Source organism: Coloeus monedula, assembly GCF_965178545.1.
Source record: "Coloeus monedula genome assembly, chromosome: 9".
Lineage (NCBI taxonomy): Eukaryota > Metazoa > Chordata > Aves > Passeriformes > Corvidae > Coloeus > Coloeus monedula.
This window is the reverse complement of record NC_138789.1, coordinates 17,770,214-17,793,394: the sequence shown is the minus strand read 5'-3', so window position 1 is coordinate 17,793,394 and position 23,181 is coordinate 17,770,214. Positions and strand designations below refer to the sequence as shown.

The 23,181-nt window shown below is 42.1% G+C and overlaps 1 protein-coding gene across 1 annotated transcript; it reads right to left on the bottom strand.

Annotated features, from left to right (window-relative positions):
- Window positions 1-771: 771 nt before the first annotated feature.
- MCOLN2 (mucolipin TRP cation channel 2) lies at window positions 772-21,324 on the bottom strand (the record flags this gene model as incomplete). The annotated part of the gene is made up of 14 exons (XM_082287355.1): window positions 772-808; window positions 2,074-2,186; window positions 3,317-3,523; window positions 5,963-6,085; window positions 6,202-6,303; window positions 7,650-7,799; window positions 8,894-9,009; window positions 10,481-10,580; window positions 11,042-11,138; window positions 11,269-11,356; window positions 11,907-12,051; window positions 15,555-15,728; window positions 17,811-17,970; window positions 21,278-21,324. 14 exons carry the CDS (start codon window positions 21,322-21,324, stop codon window positions 772-774), a joined length of 1,659 nt encoding a protein of 552 aa, XP_082143481.1.
- Window positions 21,325-23,181: the final 1,857 nt, after the last annotated feature.

Below are 23,181 nucleotides of genomic sequence, written 5' to 3'. Positions count from 1 at the left end.
CTTCAGGTAATGCTTACCATGAAAGTTTCCAACCATGCAAAAAAAGTATCTAACTACAGCTAAAGCAGCAAGTTTAATCTGGACACAGTACAAATCAATATTGTGCGTTTAACAGAAAAGACAGCCAAAAAAAAGGATAACAAATTGCTTTTCAGTAAAGCTGTTAAAGAAAAGACTGTGACCTATAAGTGATTTGTGTTAAAATGATATACAAGAGGGAGAACAGCAATTATTTTCCACTTTTGTGCAGCTTTTTAGTTTATCATAAATTTAATTCAAATAAATAAAATGTACCAAGCAGAAATGACAGGCTGGATGCATCACTTTAAGTGAAAAACTCCTCCCTTCTTGACTTCCTTTTATTTAATACTTTTTAAACACGGGATATTTTTAAAAATTATTTTCATATAATTTTTTCTTATTAACAACAGTTGATTCACCACCATTTTCCTTCCTCCACAAGGTTATCAGCAAACAGAGCTCCTACAGAAAATGCTCAAGGATCAGTCTTCTCTAACATGATGAAACTTGAGGCAAGAATACAGAGTTCTTCACAGCTCTCCTTCAGACACAGCTGCTGGGCTCTCCTGTTGGTCAGCCAGCTGACATCACATTAATAGTTTTCTTCCCCCAAAAGCTTAATTAGCTAAGACTAGTCTGTTCATGAGGCAGATCCAGATGGTGGGTTCCACTGCAATTTGGAGAATTATCCTTCTCCATACTGCTATGCTTCCTTTGCATATATCAGTGGTGAATTTCAATGTGCAGCCATCAATTAATAAGTATCAAGTTGTCATCACTCTCTTGTCTGCAAAGAAAAAATTCACAATTCTCCATTCAGTAAGAAATGCAATAAGGAGCATTTACCCATACAAGTTGAGTTTTGATCCTTCTGTTCTCTGCTCTCCCATTTCAGTATACAACTCTAACATCTGCACTAGACAATGATGCAAAAACTGCTACAGCAGCAAAAGCTCTGGATTTTCACTCCATCTACCAGGCTTGTGCACTCAGTACTGCATAGCATTTTACAGTGTATATTTATTATGCTCAAGGGCACAAAAATCTCTTATTCTGCACAATGACTTGCCGGTGAAACCTGAAGCTGGACCTGGCTGGAGCTCTTGTTAACTAGTTGGCTCTCACATGCCCCCAGGAACCGCTGGGATACCTGCCCATCATCATCTCACATGCTCCTTTTTGGCTGTGGGGTTCCCCTCTGCCAGGGTGTAAAGCTGTGTTTCACAAAAGCATTGGTACATAAGTAGACAACCATCCTACTGCTAAAAGAGGCTTTGTTACACCAGCTGTGATTAAGTGTTCACATTTTGGTCTGTTCCTTCTCCCATAGCCTGGCTTCCTTGCACAGTGCCCACAGCCATTCTGTGCACATGAATGGATTATCCTGGACTGCCTAGGGACAGTGACAAGATCCCTCCTGTCTCAAACAGGGCCTCAGAGGTGTGTTATTTCATTTCAGAAACAGAATTCAAAGAATAAGCTCTCAGAGCAGCAAGCACCAGGTGAGATGTTCATCTCTCACCACCGCCTTAAAAAGGACCACTGCCACAGTGTCTACAAGACATTTACCAGCGTGTTTCCAGCATTCTGGCAGATGGTATTCAAAGTGTTTGCCTCAGACACAGCATACCTTGGGATTATGCACCAACCTCAGGCTGAATCGCCCTCTTGCTTTCTGCTACTACTCCAAGCTTAGTAGCAAAGCTATTTAGAAACAAACAACTTGCAAAATCCTAAGAAGCAGAGACTTAGTTTGCTCCAGAACCTGTGGTAGTTTCATGCTGTACTCCACAGTCCTCCCAACAGCTTCTGCATAGTAGTTTTCATAAGAGAATGAAGAGAATTAAAACATGTTTAAGCTCAGAATTGCTGCCTTTGCATCAGCAGCTGACTAAAGATCTAACTTGAAGTAAAGTACAGGAGGAACAACAGCATCCAAATATTACACAGGCTGACTTCCGGATTCTTCAGCATTTGTGAAGCAGCATTTTGCAGTGAGAAGCTAAGTGTTGTACTTCTCAGGAAAACACTCTTTAAAAACACTCTACTAACCTCCTGCAGCAGCAGATGAATGGAAAAGTTCTGTCTTTTCTGTAGCCAGTGCTACTATGGTCTTTTAGAAATTCGTGTAAATCTGTTACTGGAAAACCACTTTGTTGGTATTTCTGAAAGAAAAAGTATTTAATTTACAACGCATGAGAAGTTAGTGGGCATGAAACATTCTAAAATTTCCTCTAGAGTGTGACAGTAAAACCGGACTATTTGGTTCATATGTTCAATATTGCTGTAGGAAGGAAAAAAACCATTTCCATCCTAGAAACACTACATAGCTTGCTTTGTTCCACCAACAGTGTAAGTGATGGAAAATTCACATTGTTCACAGATTCTCTTATGTCTTTTTTGTTGCCCATAAGGCCAAGCAAGTGATCTCAGGCCATAATGGCACTGATTCTCCCTTGTTCACAGTGAGCTGCTGTGCTCATTGAGTGCCCTGGACTCCTTTTCCCTAAGAACTCTAATGCTGGATTTGAAGGGCCCCAGTGTGGCTATTCAACATTGCCATGCTGAAGAAATGCTATGAAAAAACAGTTCAGCATACTGAAACAGCTCTCAATTGATCTGTGTAAAATGCTCAGAGGGAAGAGCAACAGTAAAACACCATTTTGCAGGTCAGACCTTCCAGTAAACTCAGGAGCACAATTAAGTTATATTTTGGTGTGCTTCAAAAGTGAAGCTCTTGCTTAGTCTGGAAGTTGTAGTTCATGTCAGACCAGCCTCATTCTGCTGGCCTGTTTCTGACACCAAGACAAGAGTGAGATGAGAGCTGAAGGGTGTGACCCACATTGCCTTCCCACTGGTCACCGAGGCTACCAGGAACACGAAGGGCAGAGAGCACTTGAGGTCAAGAACAGAAAGTAATTACTGAAAACTTAGGTTCACTTTCAGACGGTCCATACTGGAAATGGATGGCACAATTTTAAACTGAGTGAGAAGTAGTGCATCTTTCAGAAGATATTTCCTTTTAACCACACATTTCCAAGCAGCACATTAAGGAGGCCTGGACACCTAAATGACTTCAGAGTTATCTGCTTGAGCCTTTCCAAACTCCTGCCAAAGGCAAGTCTCTGAGATGTCAGCAAACTCAGTCATCCTTCCAATTTTTTCACAGACTAAATGAAAAGATTTTAATAATCTCATCACACACTGGAACCTAGAGTAGATGGTATGGTGTTGAGCAATTAACAAGAATGAATACAAAACTGATTAGAAGTGTAACAGAAAACAAATGCTTTACCTTTATGGTGTCATAGGAGTCAGTAATGAGTGCAATAAAAAGGCTGAGGATCATGTATATAAACAGACTAATGAAGGAGTAAAGGTATAATCGGCTGAACATCCACACCAGCGAACTCTTCTGCTGGATTTGAGCAAATGTTGCAAACATATCATCACCATTGACCAAAGAAAACAGACATTCAGCCACCGTGTTCAGATCTTCAAACTAGAAAATGAATACAAATTATTAGTAAAAGGTGAAGATCAATCAAAACACAAAGTTCGAGTTTTATTCAAAGGAGACAAAAAAGGTAACCCAAGCAATCAAATGTTACCACACTTTCCTGTACATTCAGACCAAAATATACATGTCAGTAACAGAACCATGCAGAAATATCATATTAACTAAGCAGGATGTGTAGACATCAGAATATTTATTATCAAGAAATAAAATTTGTGATGTTCAACAGGCAAAACAGTCAATAACTGACCACCACAGAAAGTTACTGAATTATAAGCAATTTTGAACCTGCAGAAAAGTATAATTCCATTTCCCAAAGCACAGCTAAAGTGATTTCACAGAATCTATATACTAAATTAGTGGTAGTATGCTGGGAACACAATCCACATCCTCTGCTTCGCAGCTCTGCAGCATTACTGGACTATGGGTAATAAATCAATACTGTGTTAAGGGGCCAGAGTTAGCATATAGCCTTCAGAACTCAAATGATCTAAACTGAATTAACAATCTGTCACTCAGAAAGCCCTCTCTGAGCTGTAAGTACAAGCTACAGCTGTATTATGAAGCTGCGAACACACCCTGCACAAAAATCGTATTTCATTTCAAGAACATTCTCTTAAATTCAAACTCTATCTCCCCAAGATGGAATGTGTCCTGAGGCTAAACTCCATTCAGCTACCAGGTAAGCCCACTTCGCCCTTTTGCTCTACCCTTCCCAATAACTGGATTTGTTAACTATAATTTACTGGGCAATATGAATTAATAGCCACATTAAAACATTGTGCATTATCAATGAACTAACACAGTTGTGGCCCCAAAACAAGATGTCAAGAGGCATATGCTTGTAAGGAGAATATATTGGTGCACAGGAGCAGCAGGTCCAGTTTACACCTATGGCTTATTTTATTATTACTGAATTCTAAAGCCATTGTGAAACTCAGCAGCACATTTTCTGGGAAGAAAGGGGTCATGGCACAGGTAACTTCTAAGCACTGACAGAGAAAGACCTGCAAAGGACTGCTCACCTGGAGGCCCCTGGACTGACATAGCACAAAATGCAGGATACCCACTGCCTCTCTCTGACTATAGGAGAGGATGTATTTCCGTATTTTTGAGCATAAGGAGCTCTCCAGTGTTTCTGCACATCAGGGAAGGCTCTTTCCATTTCTTAGCAGGATGGCTCGGGAGGCTGGAGAGCCCTGGGAAGCCAACCCTGGGCTGGCCTGCCTTGCACAGTGCCACATTGCCTTCCCGTGGGACACTGGGGAACTGGCAGGAACAGGAATCCTCCACAGCTACAGCTGCTTTCCTTGACATTGATGTATGATATTTAGGCAAGAGGTAGCATCTTCATAGATAAGCATGTTGTTGACTACCCTTCCTTTGGCTCAGATAACGTACTTGTTGCAGGGAAGTTACAAAAGTAATTATGCTGTGCCTATTATAAACAATTGAGCCTCTAGTGTGCCAAAGGATCCCCCTGCATCCAGAATCCCACAGAGAAATGCATTGTCATCAACTTGGAACATATGCAGACTGAATACCTACATTACTCAAAGGAGAGAACCTAAGTAAGTTAGAGCAATCTGAGCTCTGGGGGCAGAAGAAGCTGAATCAAGCACTGCAGCATGTCTCTGTTACATATACACTGTGTGCAACCAGAGATCAAGAATGAGAAATTACACATTTGTTAGTCATTAATGGACATTCAGAATTTGTCACAACAGGAATCTGCCTCTGTTCAAACTGTCACATAGAGCATCTGCCAAGAGGACAAGCAAACAAGCTTTAGGTTGTCTTGGCTTGTGTTCTAGAATACACAAAGCCTTACTCCTGCACCCAGGTTTCAGACAAGACATACCAGGCACACACTTTGATACAACCTTAAGAAAACAAACAAACCCACAACACGCCCCCACACAGGAAGCAAAGCAAACAAGGCAAGCATTCATCCACCCCTTTATGAATCACAATTTAGGAACTGAAGTTACATGGCACGGGAAAGATTTGGAAAAACAAAGCCAGAGCCAAGGAGATTCCAAAAAAAAAAAAAAATTAAAAGTTACAGTGAACTATTTAGTGCCTCTTCAACCCAATTGAGCTGGGATTGCCAGAAGAGGGCGGAAGAGACACAGACCAATGCATGTGGCCCGGATAAACCATCCCCTCACCGCAAGCACTGCCTGGTGCGGGAGATCACCCTGACTTCAAGCACAGCACAGCTAAAGCAAGAACAGTTATTTTGTTAAAAGGAGTAGGTAGAAGGAGATACAGATGGAACGAGAAACTCCCAAATTCACATTACCACTTTTAAACAGACATTTTCATTGAAGACACATTTCTGTTGTTTTGACTAGGAGCTATACACACACACAGAGGTATTCCCATCATTACACCACAGAAGGAGTGATACTGCTGATGTACCTTTTCATGATAAGGTCCCAGGACAATCCAACCACAGAAAGTATAGCCAAGATAGATCATCCCAGCACAACAACAAAACCTCAGCACTTTTGGCAACGACGCCTGCATAGTTAAAATGAGCACCTACAAGTCAGAGTGGAGCAAAGAAAAAGGGGAAAAAGGCAAAAAATTAGAGATCTGGAAAAAAACTGACGTGTATATATATGCTTTAGTTGTTAGACATCTGATTCCCTCCTTACATTGTAGGTTTGAAAATATCCCAGGTATCTGATGACTCCAACCCAGACAAACAAAGTTGATGTTCCAAGTAAAATGCTGCAGACATCATAACTTGTGAGGTTCTGAGGGATCCAAACAGAGCAGGTGGTCAAGTTACAAAGCAGTAGGTATGTCAGCTTGACAGCCATTCAAGTTCCAGCAGTTCAAACAAACAAAGCAAGGCAGTCCAATACTGAAAGCCGGTTGCTACATCACAAAAATCAGATCAATGCGAACTGCAGTATTTACTGAGATCACTCAAACACGACAGTGCTGCGAATGAAGTACATCTATGCTGATATTCTTGAAATTTTGCATGAAGTGCAAAGTCTGGAAGAACAAAAGCTCTTAGTTTGGATACAACAGTTTCAAAATTAGATTGAATAACTAAATTTTTATCTAAAAAGAAGGCTACTGTATGCTGTTAGGCAAAGAAGCTCTCATTCACTATTTAAAAAAATATGAGCCATCATTTACATGAAAAGTGAGCCTTGGGGCCACAGCCCTTTCCATGCTTACATGCATTTACATCTCTGAACAGGTTGTCTGCCAGCAGTTCAGAACGTGAACATTGTTTTTACTACAGTGAAGTTTACAACCAAATCTACCTGCACTTTAGAAGGCTAGAGCTGGTTGCAGTAAGCACAAGAGAGCCATCTAGCTCATGTTTTCCTACCCTCAATCCCCACTTCATCCTACAGCCAGCGATTCCCAAGTGCTTCTTCTGAAGGCCACTCTGGGATCTGCCCTTTGAGCCTCAGTACACATGAAGCAGGAGCAGCACCCTACCCACTCTGCTTTTCCCAGAACACAGAGTTTTGTGAACACATGAATTGTTGACATACATCTATTGAAGATTAAAAAAAACAAACTAGAAAAAAACCCACCAAAGCAACCCCAAATGCCTCCTGAAGAGCTGCCAGCTGGACAAAGCACATTGATTCCAGCAAGCCCAGGCAGGGAGGTCAAGGATGAGCAGATGACACTGTCTGTGCCTATGCCTGCCAGGAAAGCAAGCTGAGACAGCTGTGTTTGCAGTATTAGGGGCCATTGAGACCCCTGCTTCATTCAGAGGGATGACTCCTGGTTTCCCTGTACTCTATGTGCTGCTAGTTCTTACAGAGCTAACAACTCAAATTGTTGGGTCCTTCCATTAGGAACTGTCAACTTGCAGGTCCCACACCAGGGATTAGGGGTCTTAGAACTGTAAAAATAAGATGTTTAAATAGCTTACATGGTCTTACTGAAACACTTTGGGCAAGAGTGACTGAAAGCAGTTATTAGATGAACTAGCACTAGGAAATGGACTAAAAAAAGCAAACAGATGACTACTCACTATTATAGCTCACTTCCACTTGTCCCCAAGTTAAAGCACACTACACATGGTTGTAGCAAGATTGGTATTTTAGCTGAAGTATGAAAATCTTACCTTGGCTTTTATTTCCATTTTTAGGATTGACCCAATGATTGTCATCACATCACTGATAATTACCAGGACATACCACCCATTTAGGAACTCCAGGCGGTCAGCATAACTAACACGGCGCTTGTATTTCTCCAAGAAGAAAGTCACAAATCTCTATTGACAAGCATTCAGACATTTAGTTTCAGGTGACCTTAGATGAAAAACGTGGCAATATTCAAGTCTCACACACCCCCTTTTCCTATAGTATTTGCTGGAATAGTAGTTTAAAGCTAATTCTCAATAGCAACAGAAATAAATAGGAAAAAAAATTAAGATGGATTTAGGCCAGTGGAAATGAACTTTCCACAGAACACCTGACTTCATAACCAATCCCCACTAGCCTAACCATGGCCTGTTACCCTCTTTACCATAGGTTCTATCCACCTCTAACAGAGCAAGGCCACCCAACTAAAGAAGTGAAAAAACTCAAATACAACTACAGGGCAAGAACTCTCATTTCCAATAGAGTAAACAATATCACCTCTATGCCCAACACTGCCCATCTGCTTTCACTTGCTCTTTTTGCTCATGAATAAATGTGATGTGCCCATTTCTGAGAGCAGTTTGACAATGCCTCTGTTGAATCATGTCCTTTTCACTCTTGGTTTTGTTTCCAAGCTATAAAAAGGATATATTGACCAAGATAAACAAGTATCTGTGTTTTCATATCCTACCTACCCTGGACTCTTCTTCTAACTCATGAGCCACATGCTTACCAAAAAGACAGCCAGAGTTAGACTATTTGCTATGCTTTACATTTTCTCCAGTTAGAGCTGGCTTTGAGGGATGTTCATTGAGGCATTAATTTATGACTAGACCTCTATGGGAATTCTGCTCTGAAGCCAGGGAAGAAAGAATTTGTAGTTTGGAGGTGTAGGACACATTGCCTGTTTGCAGTACAAAGACTCAGAAGTCTTTCTGTCTAAAATCCTGGGGAAAAAAAATGTCTCCTCCTTCTGCCTTTGAGAGATACAACAAAATACTTCCTATTCCAGCACTACACAAACAGAAATAAAACCCATTCAGTTAGCAATTCAGTTCACCAAGATACCTACGCTTCCTTTCTGGAGATAACAGTAAGAGAGGGACATCTCGCAACAGATTTACTCAGTTTAATACTCCATGTTTCAAGAGGTCCCCCTTCACAAGACCAGCAGCAAAGAAGGCAGAGACCAAATAAGCATTAAGGTCATGAGCACTGTGCCTACCTTCTGTAGTCTCCAGGCAAGAATGATGGAGCGTGTGCAGAGGATGAGAGAAGCCAAGCAACTTAATATGACAAATCCATCAAAGACTAGAATATACTGAGTGTTTTTCTGGAGAACTGTAAAGAGTCAAGGAAATGCAGTAAGGTTAGTCTTTGCACATCTCTTTTAATGCAAGTTATGTGACATTTTGTAACAATTTGTGCTCGAATACTCTCATCCCATAAACAGATGGGTTTATAAACTATATTCTTCCTGTAAGCATGTCTTGAACACAGCTAGGCAGAGAATTACATCAAGCCACAAGAATGAAAAGCATGTTCAAGTTCTTCAAAATAAACTCAAAAATCAGTATAATACAGGTATCCTCCTTTTTACCTGTTCATCAGTACTTCCACAGTGTTATAATTAAGGGAGGCAAAAGAAATGCAGATTTGGTCTGTATCAACACCATTAAATCAAAAAAAAAAAATTCTCACCTTAGTCTGCAATAAGAAACTTGTTGGACTTCCTGTACTGTTTTCTTTTCATCCACAAGTTTAAAAGCCATCACACGAATGCAAATTAGGTGTCTTCCTTTGCTTCCTTACATCAATTGTCCCTATCTTTTCCATAACATACATTTTTAACTATATGAAATAGAGGCCAGTGCTCATTTTTAATTGTTGCAATAGCCCTTCAGCACACCTTTATTACTGAATTATGCATGCTCCCTCATCCGGTTATTAGATGCAAAATAAACTACTCAGCAACAGGGAGTTGAAAGACAGCCACAAGAAATTACCGGACAGAGATGCAAGCCAAGGCACTTTGAGGTTATTCAGAATATCCTACAAATTACCACTTTAATGTCAGTACAACACGGAATCATCAGAGAAAAGCTGGCTTTACCTGGGCATAAGGGAGGCCACTTGACATATTTATTAATCAAGAGACTACATAGCACACTGAAAAATATTGCTCCATCACAGTCCTTTACAGCAAGTCAACACATGGGATAAGCAGTTGCACAGTGCTGACACAGCTACTATTCCTTTAAGGGGCCTTTAGTACACATTCCTGAGCTGTCAGACCAAGCCTTAACACTAGAAATGCCTGGCAGATGCCAAACTTTGCTCACACACATCATTTAATCTATCAGCAGTGGCAAAAAAAAAAAACAAAAAAACACCAACACAAAAAAAATCAACTTTCAAAAATAGTGTGCTTCAATCAGTTGAAAAAAAACCTGAAAGCTGTAGAAGGCTTCAGCTGGAAATTTACCCACTGTTAGTGGATTAAATTGAGTCATCTCAGAGCAGCACAATTAAAAATCTATGGAAGAAACATTCATCATCCTTGCAGGTAGAGCTCACTGCTAACACACAGTGTTATGCAGAGGTGATCGTGTCATCTCACAACACCCTCACAAAAGGAATTATTTCTCACCTCTTGATTAGCAAGATGTAATGAATTGCATGAGGCAAGTTGCATTGTTTAAAGGGCAGAAGGATGAACAGGCTGGGGAATGTCTTGCTGGACAGACTGTTACAGACCAGAGAAGGCAATGGGAGATGCATAACTGCTGTTATCCAAACACACCATACTTACCAGAGTTAAATATGTGCCAGTCTTTGCATTCCTGAATGTCAGTGTCACTATCAAAATAGATCTTGATTTTTCCACTGTGGGCTCTATTATTGAAAGTTATCTGAAAATACAGAGCTATGTCAGAAACAGGACTAGCAAGATTTCATTCCAGAAAATAAATCCTGCTGAGTGCTTTGGACATAGCATGCATTAATGTTGTTGATCAGATAGGCTTTAAGAAAGTTGTCACCATAAATGACTGTGTAGACATGATTTGAGAAGACGACATGTATGGCCTAACGAGCAGTAATTCAAGAGGCCAAACTTCACATTTAATCTTTAGATGAAGAACAATTCCTTATCCCCTTCTTGGGTTATGAAGTTACCAACCGGAATATGTTATAAAACAACATTGTGCCATGGCAACACCATTTCATCAGCCTTTGGGAAGGCGGGGTAAGGACAAGGCCGTGCTCAACTGTGTTTCCCTTGCAGTCTAGATAGGAGGATGACACCTACACCTTAGCTTAAGCTCTCATTGCATATACAGTGTTGGAAGTGCCACAGCCCATACTCACTCACAGTATTTTGAAATGCATAGCAGTCAGGCAATTCTCGGGCATGGATTGTCTGTAGAGCAATGCCTTTCAGCTTGAAGGAGATTTCAAGCTGTATAAGCCTGGATATTTCAAAAAGCATACAAATATATTTAAATACCACAAAAATATACACAAATGGCACAAATCAGAATCCACCATATTAATATGAAAGGACAAGATGAAATAATTTAAAAATCCCCATCGCTTTACCTGTAAAATTCAAGATTGAAAAAAGAAGAGTTCAGCTTCAGTTCTGCCTTTTTACCAGTTAGTTCCTTTGGCTTTAAAAGGATACATTCTGGAAAAACAAGAAGAAAATATGCTAACATAAAAACTTCACATTGGAAGTAGGATTAACCTGAGGTAATCAATGTGCATAGCAAGTCCTAATCAAGCAAAACATCAATTTTGAGCAAACCTATTCAGAGGCCCAACTAGTGGGGTCAGAAGCAGGTTTGTGTACTAATTCTTGAGCAGCTAGCAGCAGGACTCAGCTCTGAGAGGCAGTAAGGGCACCCACCCAAGGAAGGTACTGACCAGCATCCAGAATTCTGTATTTGAACCTCCTGCACAGAGGGGGAAGAAGTGCATTTAAGAAAAAGAACAACAAAACACCACCTCAGCATCAACTACAAAGAGCTTCACACCCTGCTAATGACAGTGGTTGAAGAGAGCCTCTTATAATCACAGCTGTCATTTCTAGACAGGTACTAAAAACCGACAGGGAAATAAGCAGGAAGCACAGTAATGTTCCTGTGATTGCCACACAAAAAGCTACTGGTTTTAAGCTTTAGAATTAGAATTTAAGTAATCCACAGCAAGACGTTTTAAGTACAACAGTACTGTACCTGTTTCAGTAGAAACATCTATGTTCAGTGTATCATTGGAAGGAAGCATTGTGCCTCTCTTGTACTGCTGTTTACAGATTTTTAAACCTGATTCTTCATGTTCATAACCAAGTGTCCCCAGGGATATGTTCTTTAAATGCCTGTACTAGTTTTAAAACAAAAACAGAAGTGGAAGTTGGAGAAACTAATCCTTTTTGCATTAGACGGCAAATTGAATCCTCAAAGTTATGTGTATCAATACAGGTTTTTAAACTTAAAAAAACCCTTTACTTTCACACCCAAGTTACAGACAAGAGGGCTGGCTGGCCACTAATTAGTAGTGATCAGCATCCTGGTGACAGGGTGACTGGGAGCCCTGTGCCTACTGGGCTGCCTGCAAATGATCACCCACGTGTCAGACAGCTGTTAATTAGATGCCTGGCAGAGACTTCAGTGCAGTATTGCTGCTAACCACACACCCCCCAGGGATATCTTACATCTTCACCTCATGAAGGTGATGGTTTTCACACCACTTGAAACTTGATCACTTTACATGTGATCCAAGTCACGGTTCTTATCAAATCCATACCAAGATCAAAAGCAAAGCAGCTCCCTGTGGGACTACAGAAGAGAGAAGCCATGCATTCACTATATAACAGAAACCAGGGAACACACACAGAGTTCGAGCAGCCTCCAAAAGTAACTTAACCTGCCTGCTTTACACAAGCACAGAAGCAGCTGAAAACATGCCTGTGAGGAAGGTACTTTCCTTTTCCACTTACTCCAAAATACAGCACAAGCCACCTTCTTCATTCGCAAGATATGCTTGAAAGCAAGGACTAAAAGTGGAAGCAAATAAAGCTGTGCCAAGCCAAGCAATGACCAAACATGGACCAGCAGCCCAGAGCAACATCAAGAGCTACATTCCAGGCCAGTCCTCTCCTGACCTGCTTTCCACACAACCTTGGTGTCTACTGGAAGCAAGATACAGCCTCTGGTCCCTGGACTCACCTTCCAGTCCTGCACAAGTGAGGCAAGCCCCCAGGGCACAGCTCTTCTGGTAGCCCTTGGCTCCTCAAAAGCTGAGTTCAATGACTAACCATGAAGGCAGCTGCCTGCCAGCTCAGTTTCCCAACAGCTAACACTGTCCAAGAGAAGCCAGACAGACCCATGGCCTTTTGGGGAAGAAGGCATAAACACATAATAATTTGTTAGTTTTCATCATTACCTCACCTAGCAAAAGAGCTCAGGGCAGCATACAGCAGTGGTCTGCTCTCAAGAAAGCACTTAGCTTTCTTGGGGGCCTGAAGTAAATAAACATGGAAAGTCAGGCAAGGTTTCCTATTCCTTACAAATTTGATCAGCTGCCCTTGATAATGATTAGTCCCTTTTCCCCTTCAACGTGGATTTCTTTATTATACATTATTCATTGTCATCCTGTTTCCCCCTTCCTATGAGCATTATGGCCACTAGCCCATCTTGTGAGGCACAACATCCCACCACTCACTAACAACCACACACTCCATGTCCAGAGCTGGAGCTGCCACTGAAACTACCACACTTCTATCCAAAGCTCTGCCTTGCAGTGCCACTTTGAGTGCACAGCTAAGCTTGCAACAAGTTTAGACAGCCCAGGAGTAAAGCATGGCCTCTGTACCCTGTCAGAACAATATCTGAACTCAGAGTAAGCTAAGGAAGCCACGTCTGACTAAGGCAGGTCAAGTGAGTGGAAACAGCAGTTAGTCACAGCTGCTCATCCCACCCAGGACATCTCCAGATCACTGCATGCAGCAGCTGCTGCCCCATCCACGTGTGCTCGCAGGCTCTGCCCTCCTAACAGCACAGCACAAGGGGCTGGGCTACCCACACACCAGTTTCAAACTACACTATGAAACAGCAGAAGCAAAATTCCTGTTTTATAAATTTCCAAGCAGCCTCAGACAAAGCAGGCAGCAGAATACCCTGGTCCTACACCCTCTGCCACAGGGCAGAGCACAAGAGTAACAACTTCACACAGCTGCTTCATAATAGAAACTTCAGCTTGAACCCAGTAGTGAAGCAGGGGAAACCTGTGTACTCTTCCAAGTGTAAAAGTATGCTTGGGCTTTTATTTTTCTGGTCTTTTTGGGTTTTTTTCCCCAAGTGTTAAAACATCCCCAGTGGTATATTACACAAAGGCTAAAATTCAATTTTTACAACTCCAGCTTTGCTGTGCACAATTACTATTTTCTGTAATGTCATATCCTTCCACTTCACCCACCCAATCATGCATTTCAAAAACACAAAACAGAACACCAAACCCCATGTATTCTAGCTGCCCATCTCAAAATAAAAAAAATGCTTTGCTTTTAGCTTAGGAGTCATCTAAATTGGCTCTTCCCACAAGGCACCCTCTAAAGACAGACAAAAAAAGGCAGCAGTAGTCAAAATGTTCACCTGAAGGCATGCTTTTTGAGTTCTTATGTGAGATATCAAAATCTCAGAAACTCCACAGGACACTAAAGAACTCATATTTCACAATTTAAATCTCTTTAAAGGAGATGATTTATACCACACAGACATTTTATGAAGAGACCTTTTCCTGATGCATGGCTCATTCTTGAGGATATAAAGCTACTATTTCTCTACTGTTCTGTATCTGGAACACCTCAGCCTTAGTGCCTACAAAAGAAGGAAAGCGAAACAAAGCAAGCAAGGAAAGAAAAAAAGAAAGCAAGCACAGTTTATTGCAGAAACAGTGGCAATACTGAGAGTTTGAAGAAAGACCGAGAAAACTACTTCACCATTCATTTAAAATGCCAGGAATGAGAGTCTTGGGTGTAGTCCAGCACATTTGATCAGCTGGTGGCTCTGCTGCAGCTTACAGGAGAGGACAGGAGAGCAGCAAGCCCCCAAAAGTAGGTGTTTGAGAATGAGGTTTGGCCCTTCAGAACCCTGCAACTCTCAGGTGCTGCTGAGCACAGCTGCAGGGCAACACTGCTTTAATCCCAGTGCCAGAGCTCATGTGCCAAGGCCAGTGAAAATGAAAGGTGGTTTAAAGCCAGTTTTTATTCACCCACTGTTAATCATTTCTGGGCTTATAATCATTCCCAACACAAGAGACACTTCATATTCCAGAGTCTTTCATCTCGTGACTTCCAAAGGTATTAATGTTAAATACAAAAGCATTTACCGAAATTTCATCCTAGATTTATTCACTTTTTCCTGAAAATTGTAAAGGGACTGTTCTCTAAAATACCATCCCTAACCAGGGTGAATGCCCCTACATTCCTGAAGTACCATATTCCCCATTTTGAGGCCTCCAGCACTCACTACAAAGCTGGAATTCAGGAGAGCTGCAAGGACAATTTTTTTTAATACCATGCATAGGTATATTCAGGCCCATAGGTCTTCCAAGACCTAAACTAAAGTTCCAGATCATGCAAGATGAGCAATTTTCAAGTTTTCTGGATTTTGGTATTAAGAACTACCTGAGTAAAATTCTGGTTTGGATTCACCTCCAAGAGAAATATTCAGCTACAACACAAACTTCAGGACACCCCACCTACACCGATTTAGTGAAATACCAGACTGAAATCCAAAAATAGAAACAGAAAACCAGAAACTTAGCAGAAGTTTATATCTGTAGCTTCAGCTTTAACTCAGTTATGAACACACACTCACACTTACCTGATTAATAACATAAAAAATGCTATCATATGCATCCTGTTGTGTATATATACTGCAGCTGTAGTCATCTTCATCAGTTCCAGAATAGCCTTTCAGGAAGAGGTGTTTAAAAGCAATTGTGTTTTCCTCTTTGAAAGAGACCACCAGCTGGTTACTCAAGCCAAAAAAAACAAGCTGAAAAGAGAAAAGAAGTAACACATTTGAATTTTGAACAGTGGTCAAGCAGCAGCATTTTGGAAACAGCTTTCTAATTACAGTAAATACAAAACACACAGGTGCCTGTTGCTGTAACTCTGCTATGACAGGAGCAGAGAACCTGTTAACTAATGGCATAAGACTACCAAAGCCAAGTTTATCACATTCAGGGTAAGAGAAACAGAAATCAAAGTGCAGCACTGAACAGACAGCTACATCATGTGCACCTTTTACACATCATGGACCAACAACTCTAACTGGAACTCACAAAAACCTTTGTGGAGGATGCAAATGGCAGACAAGCTAACTTAAAGTAGAGCATTTCAGGCGTAGCAGGTTGTGCTGTTGCTATGGTCAAATTCCTGCACCTTTCCTACCTCTAGCATGGCACAGGATTAGAGCAAACCTATGTGGGACCCTACAGCAATAAAAAGCATCACCTGCCTGAGCCAGGTGCTGTTTAAGGAGGCTATAACAGGAAGAAACAGCAGACAGCAGAGTTACTAGTGAAGACTTGTGTTCCCCTGCCATGTGGATGTTCCCATTTCCACCACCACAACCAAGGAAAACACAAACAGAGCCTAGAAACTGATCGGTTTTTCAGCAAGAGCTTCTTCACAGGCGCAGTAGCAGGAGGACATCCCCAAGCCCCAGCTATAGGCCTGACATCTGAGCAAAACCAAGGGCTGACAAGAAAAGTCTCAAGCAGCAGTCCTGAAAAATCTTGTGGCCTTTGAAAAGCAAGCAGCAGAGCACCCCTTCTGCACACAAAGGATAGTGGGAGACTGGGGCAGCAGACAGAAAAATTACATGTTCAGTGATATCCCCAAGAACTGAAGTCAGTAGGTTAGGACAGACGGCAGTACTGAACCTTTTCAGAGACATGTGAAGTTGTATTTTGTGTCATCATTCACATGCAAAGTTTACTGTCCTGTCTTTGAAGGAAGAGGAACAACCCACATATGAGGTGCAGCTGCCAGTAAAGAAAGCCAGGAAAACCCTTCCTTTCAGCTTACACTGTGCTCACACTGCCCACCACCTCCTTCCCCCACACACTTTGATACAATCCCTGTTCCCATCAGCTCTATCTGTACAGGTCACAATTGTGTCACCACTAGTGTAAATCCCATATTTTAGTAGCTTTGCCTAGACAGACCAATCGCTGCATCCTACTCCTGCCTGCAGAGAGGCCTGTCAGGATCTGGGCACAGCACAGCAGCAGCCAGACCCCAGCCAGGTGGGGCCACAGCACCTACCATAGGCAATTAAACATAGGCACGTGTAAGCTGGGGTTGTGCTTAATTTCATTCATAGCAGGCAACTCAAACACAAACCAGGGATCCCACAACTCAGCACATATATTTAGCTGTTCTTGCAAACTGCCAGATGTCAGAGTCTTGCATTTCAAAAGTTCAGAAAAAGTAATTTCTACTTATGTGTGTCCCATTTTGCTTCCCTCCACATGCAGTCACTATTAGCGGAGTGTAAAATAACCAACTGCACTGTGATTCCAGTGCAGCTTAAAAACACCCTCTTCTTTGCCTCCACGTAGTATCTCAAACAATACCCGAGTTTTCAAATGCATTATTTGATGGCAGCAAGCGGCACATCCAATTCCTGTAGCCCAGGCATCCCATCATCATCAGAAACCATATCACCTTCACATTGAACATGCAAATTTCAATTTTCTGATTGGAGATAAGGAAAGATCACTTTTGAAACAGTCCAGTGAAACTGTAACCTAAGAATGTAACAGGAAGCAGTACTGTGACAACAAGCCTGAAGACAGTGCTGAATTTAGTGGGAAGAGTAATCTGCTTTAAAGTATTAGGTCAAAAATGGCAAAAAACCTGGTCAAACACTGCCCGAAAACCTCCAGAAGGCTTTTGTAATTTATGTTATTCTTCCCCCTTGAAACACCTCTCATAGTATTTCTTCTTTATGGACTGAAATGGGAAGTTCAAGCCAGTAACAAATATCCAGAGATGGCAAAGGCCCAGAAGCACAGACATGTTTCTCTTGCACATCATTGCTACTTTAAGAGTAAAAACAAAGGATTACCTGTGTAGTAACCATAAGTATCTTCAAAATCTGCAAAGCCAGTTTCCATGGTATCTGACGTCTTGCTCTGTATTTTTCACATGGGTTCATGAAGTAAAACTTCAAATCCTCTTTCAAAGCTGTCTCTTTTAGATCTAAATCTGACTGAGTCATCATATTTCTGTCATAAATAACATATTAATTAGAAACCAACAGAATGCTTTGGCAGACAATTTCCTCATTGCAGTTTCACCTCAGATCACCACATGACATAAAAGGACCAAAATAGTTTTGGGGTTATTTTACTGAAATGCAAAAATACTTCCCTGTGATCACATCATTAAAAATCATTCAAACATACCTGATCATTAAAACACACCGTTTAGACAAATAATTAACAGGCATTAAATAAGAGGGTCTGTAATAGAAAGAAATGTAGACTTGCTATTACTCGCTTAAAAATCCATTTGAAACAAAGGGGGACCACTGCTAACACATTTGTCTGAGTAACCCACATTCTACCAGAAGAAAAAGCTGTCCTAAAGATTAAACCAGAGCAGCTTTATACACACTTCTGTTATGAACATGCAGCTTTAAGGGCTAAATTCATAGGCATTTATTTATTTAAATACCTGGGCGTGTAAAAATCAGAGGACCAGGCACAGAGGACTGTTGTTGTAGGTGTCCTAAATCACCTTACATTTCTCCTTCTCAGTTGAATGGGACATTGAAAAAACTTTCCCCATCTAATCATTTTGACCCTGTTTTCCAGTGTCATAAATTTTCAGAACTTTCCTACTTCAAGCACAGTTCAGAACCAAACTTGTAATTCTTTCCCCTCTCTTTACATGCGTAGTGGGTTGAACCTGAGCTGATGGACTGACTTCACCACGACAACATGTCAAAAGGATCATACCTGACACTGGCTGATTATCAGTCCCATTTACCAATCAGAATATTATTCCTGATATTCTGAATTTTATAAAGGATAGCATTTTGTCTGAGGCTCAAAACCAAAAGCATTAATTTCCAAGTTTTCAGATACTTGGAATACTTTTTCATTTTTACTTATTGCATCCTCACCTGTCCGAGGTGCACAGGTATTTAAGCTCAGACTGTAGATCACAAAGCACACTTGATTTGCTAGAACCAGCTATCCCACAAGAAGAGAAATGACAGTTAAAAAAGCACAGTAAAGCTGACACTGTGGTGTTTCCTCTGAAGAGGAAGTGAAAACAACAAAAAATCTATTTTAATGTTAAAAGCGCAAAAGTTATCTTTCCTACACAGCCTTAAATCAATCTTTCATGAAGATGATGAGAGGCAGGATGATTGTGGTTTTTGAAGCAGGAAAAACATGGGAAGTTTCCAAGAAAAAGAAACTGTGGATAGCATCTCTATTTAAAATTATAGTAAAAACACACAGGAGTAGCTTTAGGAATGTCTAAGATACAAAAACTGAAAAATGCAAACACACCTGACAGAAGAGCAGGTGATAGTTATAGCTGTGAGCATTGATTAAGGAAACAGGTACATACATACTTTAATCCTGCACTGACACCCAAAGACATCACTGCTCCTGTACCAGAGCTTCTCTTCCACAGGCAGCAGCATTTGTATGGGTACACAGTGAACAAGAGGTAACCCAGAGTGAAAGTGATAGGAGGGGGCGAGAAAGAAAGAGGAAACAAAAGAGGGTTAAGCTAAATTTGGTCAAATTTTAAACCATGAAGGTATGGCATAAGAACCACACCAAGATTTCAGCAAAATCCTCCCCTAAGCTTCCCGTAAAAGCATATCAGAAGTGACAAATCTTTAAAAACAAAAGAAAAAAAAAAAAACACAAACAACTCCAAACCAAACAAAATCAAACAGGACACTTTATAACAAACACTATTTTTTTGATATTCAAATAAATATCATAACAGACATAATAGTTTACTCCAAAGTTGTGTGTCAAGACCTTACAGCTATTCCAAAGACTTTATGTTGACTAATAACAACAATTCCACATCTACACAACTCTCACTTACTGCTAAGGATTATTTTCATTGATGTCTTTAGCTCCCTTTACTAATTAACTGTGGAAACTATGAGCAGGAAATTCCACCAAAGAAAGCAACACATTTTTTCGGCTTAAGAGGAAGATCCAAGATTCAAGCCTGTATCACTGTTGAATTTTTTCTTCCAATAAAAAACAGGCATTCTCTGGTGTAGTATTTAAGAAATAATTCATTTCTTAAGCAGGTGAAACAAGTAACAGGGTAACAGGTGAAATACATCAACTATTTTTCAATTCATTAATTTCTAGGATAGATTAAAAATTACATCCTAGCCTAATAATCTAAAACTAGCAAAGCACCCAGCTCAAGACAGAGCAATGAAACAATAAATTCCAACACACTAGTGTCATTAACACCACTCAATACATTTCCATAGTATGTTTTGTGAAGCACTGACACAACCAAGTTTTTTGTGAATGAAGACTATCTGTACTATGCATGCTTAGGTGCATATCCAGGTGTCATGTGTCTCATACATAACAACTCTTACTAACTCAATTCTAACAGCTGCATCACTGTCACCAACGCTTCAGTGCTGTAGCTGGTAGGACAGTCTGCTGTTTGTAGAGAGGCATTTTAGAGCTCAACATTCCACTCAAGAAAGAGGCTTCAACAGTAAGGACTACAATTTACAGCTACCTACTTACGAAATACACTTGTAATACTTAGCTCTTCACCCAGCAGAAAAAGCACCATTGAATCAAGTGGCTAAGATGCGCTTGGTAAGTGAGCACAGTCACTTTTTCTTTAATGAGTAAATCGCTACTGTAGTGACACTAACTGTCCACCAGAGCTCCGAATCAGCAACATTTATCTACTTGAGCTCTGAATCTTGAAGACGTATTAACGAGATTGATGGGGTGCTAAGGGGGCAAGAAGGAGAGGGAAAAAAAGGGAAAAAAGAAACCGAACAAAAAGCATTGAGTTGAATTCCACGTATGAGCCTGGGCAACCCCAGCTGCACTTTCCCGATCTCTACTAAGCTCAGCACTCTGCCAGAGGACGGCGTCGCCTTGCACTTGTCAGAAATGGAGGGAAAAGCCCTCCCGTGCGGAGCTCACACCGGCACCACCCGCTCGGCTGCCGCGGGAGGAGCGGCGGCAGCCGGGGCACACACGGAGAGCGCTCCGCTGCCCCTCTGCGCTCCCCGCCAGCCTCCCCGGCGGAGGGCAGGACCTACCTTGTGCAGCAGCCCGAGACACGAGTGTGCCGCGGCACCCGCGCCCGCTGCCCGCCTGCGCCCGCTGTCCGCGGCGGCGGGAGCGCCCTCCCGAGCGGCTCTCCCGGTGCTATCGCGGCCGGCGAGATGGGCTCGACCCGCGCCCGCCCTCAGCCGCCGGCGAAGGAGCGCCCTGACCCCGCTGCCCGCCGGGCGCGCTGACCCGAGGGCTCGGCGCCGCGCCCACCCCGGCCCGCTTCGCTCACCCGCTGGCGGCCCGCCCGCCGGGCAGGGACTTGAGGGGGATCTCCATGGGCCGCAGGGCTCGGGCGCTGCCCGAACGGGGCAAGGCTCCGACAGAACGGCCCAAACCCCACAACCTGCCCCGCCGGCCGCGCCGCCTTTATGGGCCCGGCGGAGGAGGGCGCCCGCCGCCCACGTGCCCCGCGCTGCCCGGCCCGGCCGCCTGCGGGTCCGCTGCCCCCCGATGCCCTGTGCGCGGGCTCTTGCTGCAAGAGCAAGGCTTGGTGCTCTCAGGCACATGGCGTGACTCTTGAGGATGTCCCGTGAGGGGCTGGCATGACACTTGGGGATGTCCGGCGCACGGCTGAGAGCTGGACTGGATGATCCTTGTGGGTCCCCTCCAACTCATCTTAATCTCTGATTCTCTGATAACAGTAGTTGCCTTACTGCCAACTAGTAGCTGTGGACACGGAGATAACGTGCAGGGAAGACTGCAGGTGAGATTAACTACTACAGAGTTGGTTGTCTTGCAGGTCAAGGAGAACTTAGTTTCTTAGAGCATGTGATTTAATGCGGTTACTCCAAACTAGGGTGTTCAAAACAGAACGTAGATTCATAAGAGGCATCATTGCAGCAACTGAGCTCTCTACCTGCCCACACAGTGGGCATGGGCAGTGTAGGATTCTTACATAATGCTCTCAGATGATGCTGTATTTGGTTATGGTCACACTGTGTACGGGAGAAGAAGGAACAAAAGCCCAGACAAACATCCATATGCAGTTTCTCAACATTAGAGGCAAGAGCATTGTGTCAGCTCATGCACGAAAGTTTTCTTAAGGCTTCCTCTGCTATTAGCTACTGCCTGAGGCAGAAAAATGCTCCTGACAGATGCAGCTACGGGTTTGGTTTTTTACAGCAGGGTCTGTGTGTCACCCAGTTTCTTGTTTCCATTCCTGTCCCTCCCTATCTGCCAGATAAATTATGCCTTTACACATTTTAATACTGGATAGGTATGAGCATATCCAAATTTGATTTCTTACTCTTTTGCATGCACACTGTTTTTCTTCCCTTGAGAATGTGCTTCAATCCAACATAGAAAATTAGAAACAATAAGGCCCCCACCTCTCTTCCTCTCTGTGTAACTTCATTAGGTTTAGACATCCAGACTGCTGAAATCAAGAAGTTCTCCCTAACTGTATATGCAAAACATTGGCACTGAAATTAGCCTTGGTGTGAAAACAGCTGTTACCCAGTTTAGCACCCTGCAAAATTTTCATGAGGAAATACTGACTATTGGTATTTTCAGGTGACTTTCGAGAGCCAGTGAGAATCAGAGCAAACAAAATCTCTTACCCCTCCACAGCTTCTTGATCAGGGCTGAAAGCCCTGTTTTCCTTAGGATGCAGTATTTAAACATGAGTTTACAAGATGCTTTATCTGCTTCCTTGCTCTCCCCACTTGCATTTTACAGTTCTATCTGTGCCTACTTGATTGTATCAGCATAAAGATACCAATGTCTCCAGGATGCAGCTTTACATGTGCTACCAGCATTGCTAATGCTGAGATCACTGATACTCTGAAGTCACAAGGGGTTTTTTAGAATAAGATCATTGTCACACATCTTGGCTCTGCAAGGCCATAACCAGCACATCATATGTTGATAAGATAAAAAAACCTCACCACACACACAACAGCATCAGCCACAGATGTGGCAGAGCTGTACTTCATCTCAAATGCAGTCAGCAGGCTAGAAAACACAGCATTGACTCACTTCTTCTCAGGTGAGCACAATACTCAGGCAGATGAAGATCTTAAACACCAAGGATCAAGCAGGTCAGAAATCTGGACAAGCAAGCACTTAGACTGCCAGCAGTAGCACCAAGGTAAACAATGCATGTTTGAGTGTCTGCTTGTTTCTTAAAAATCC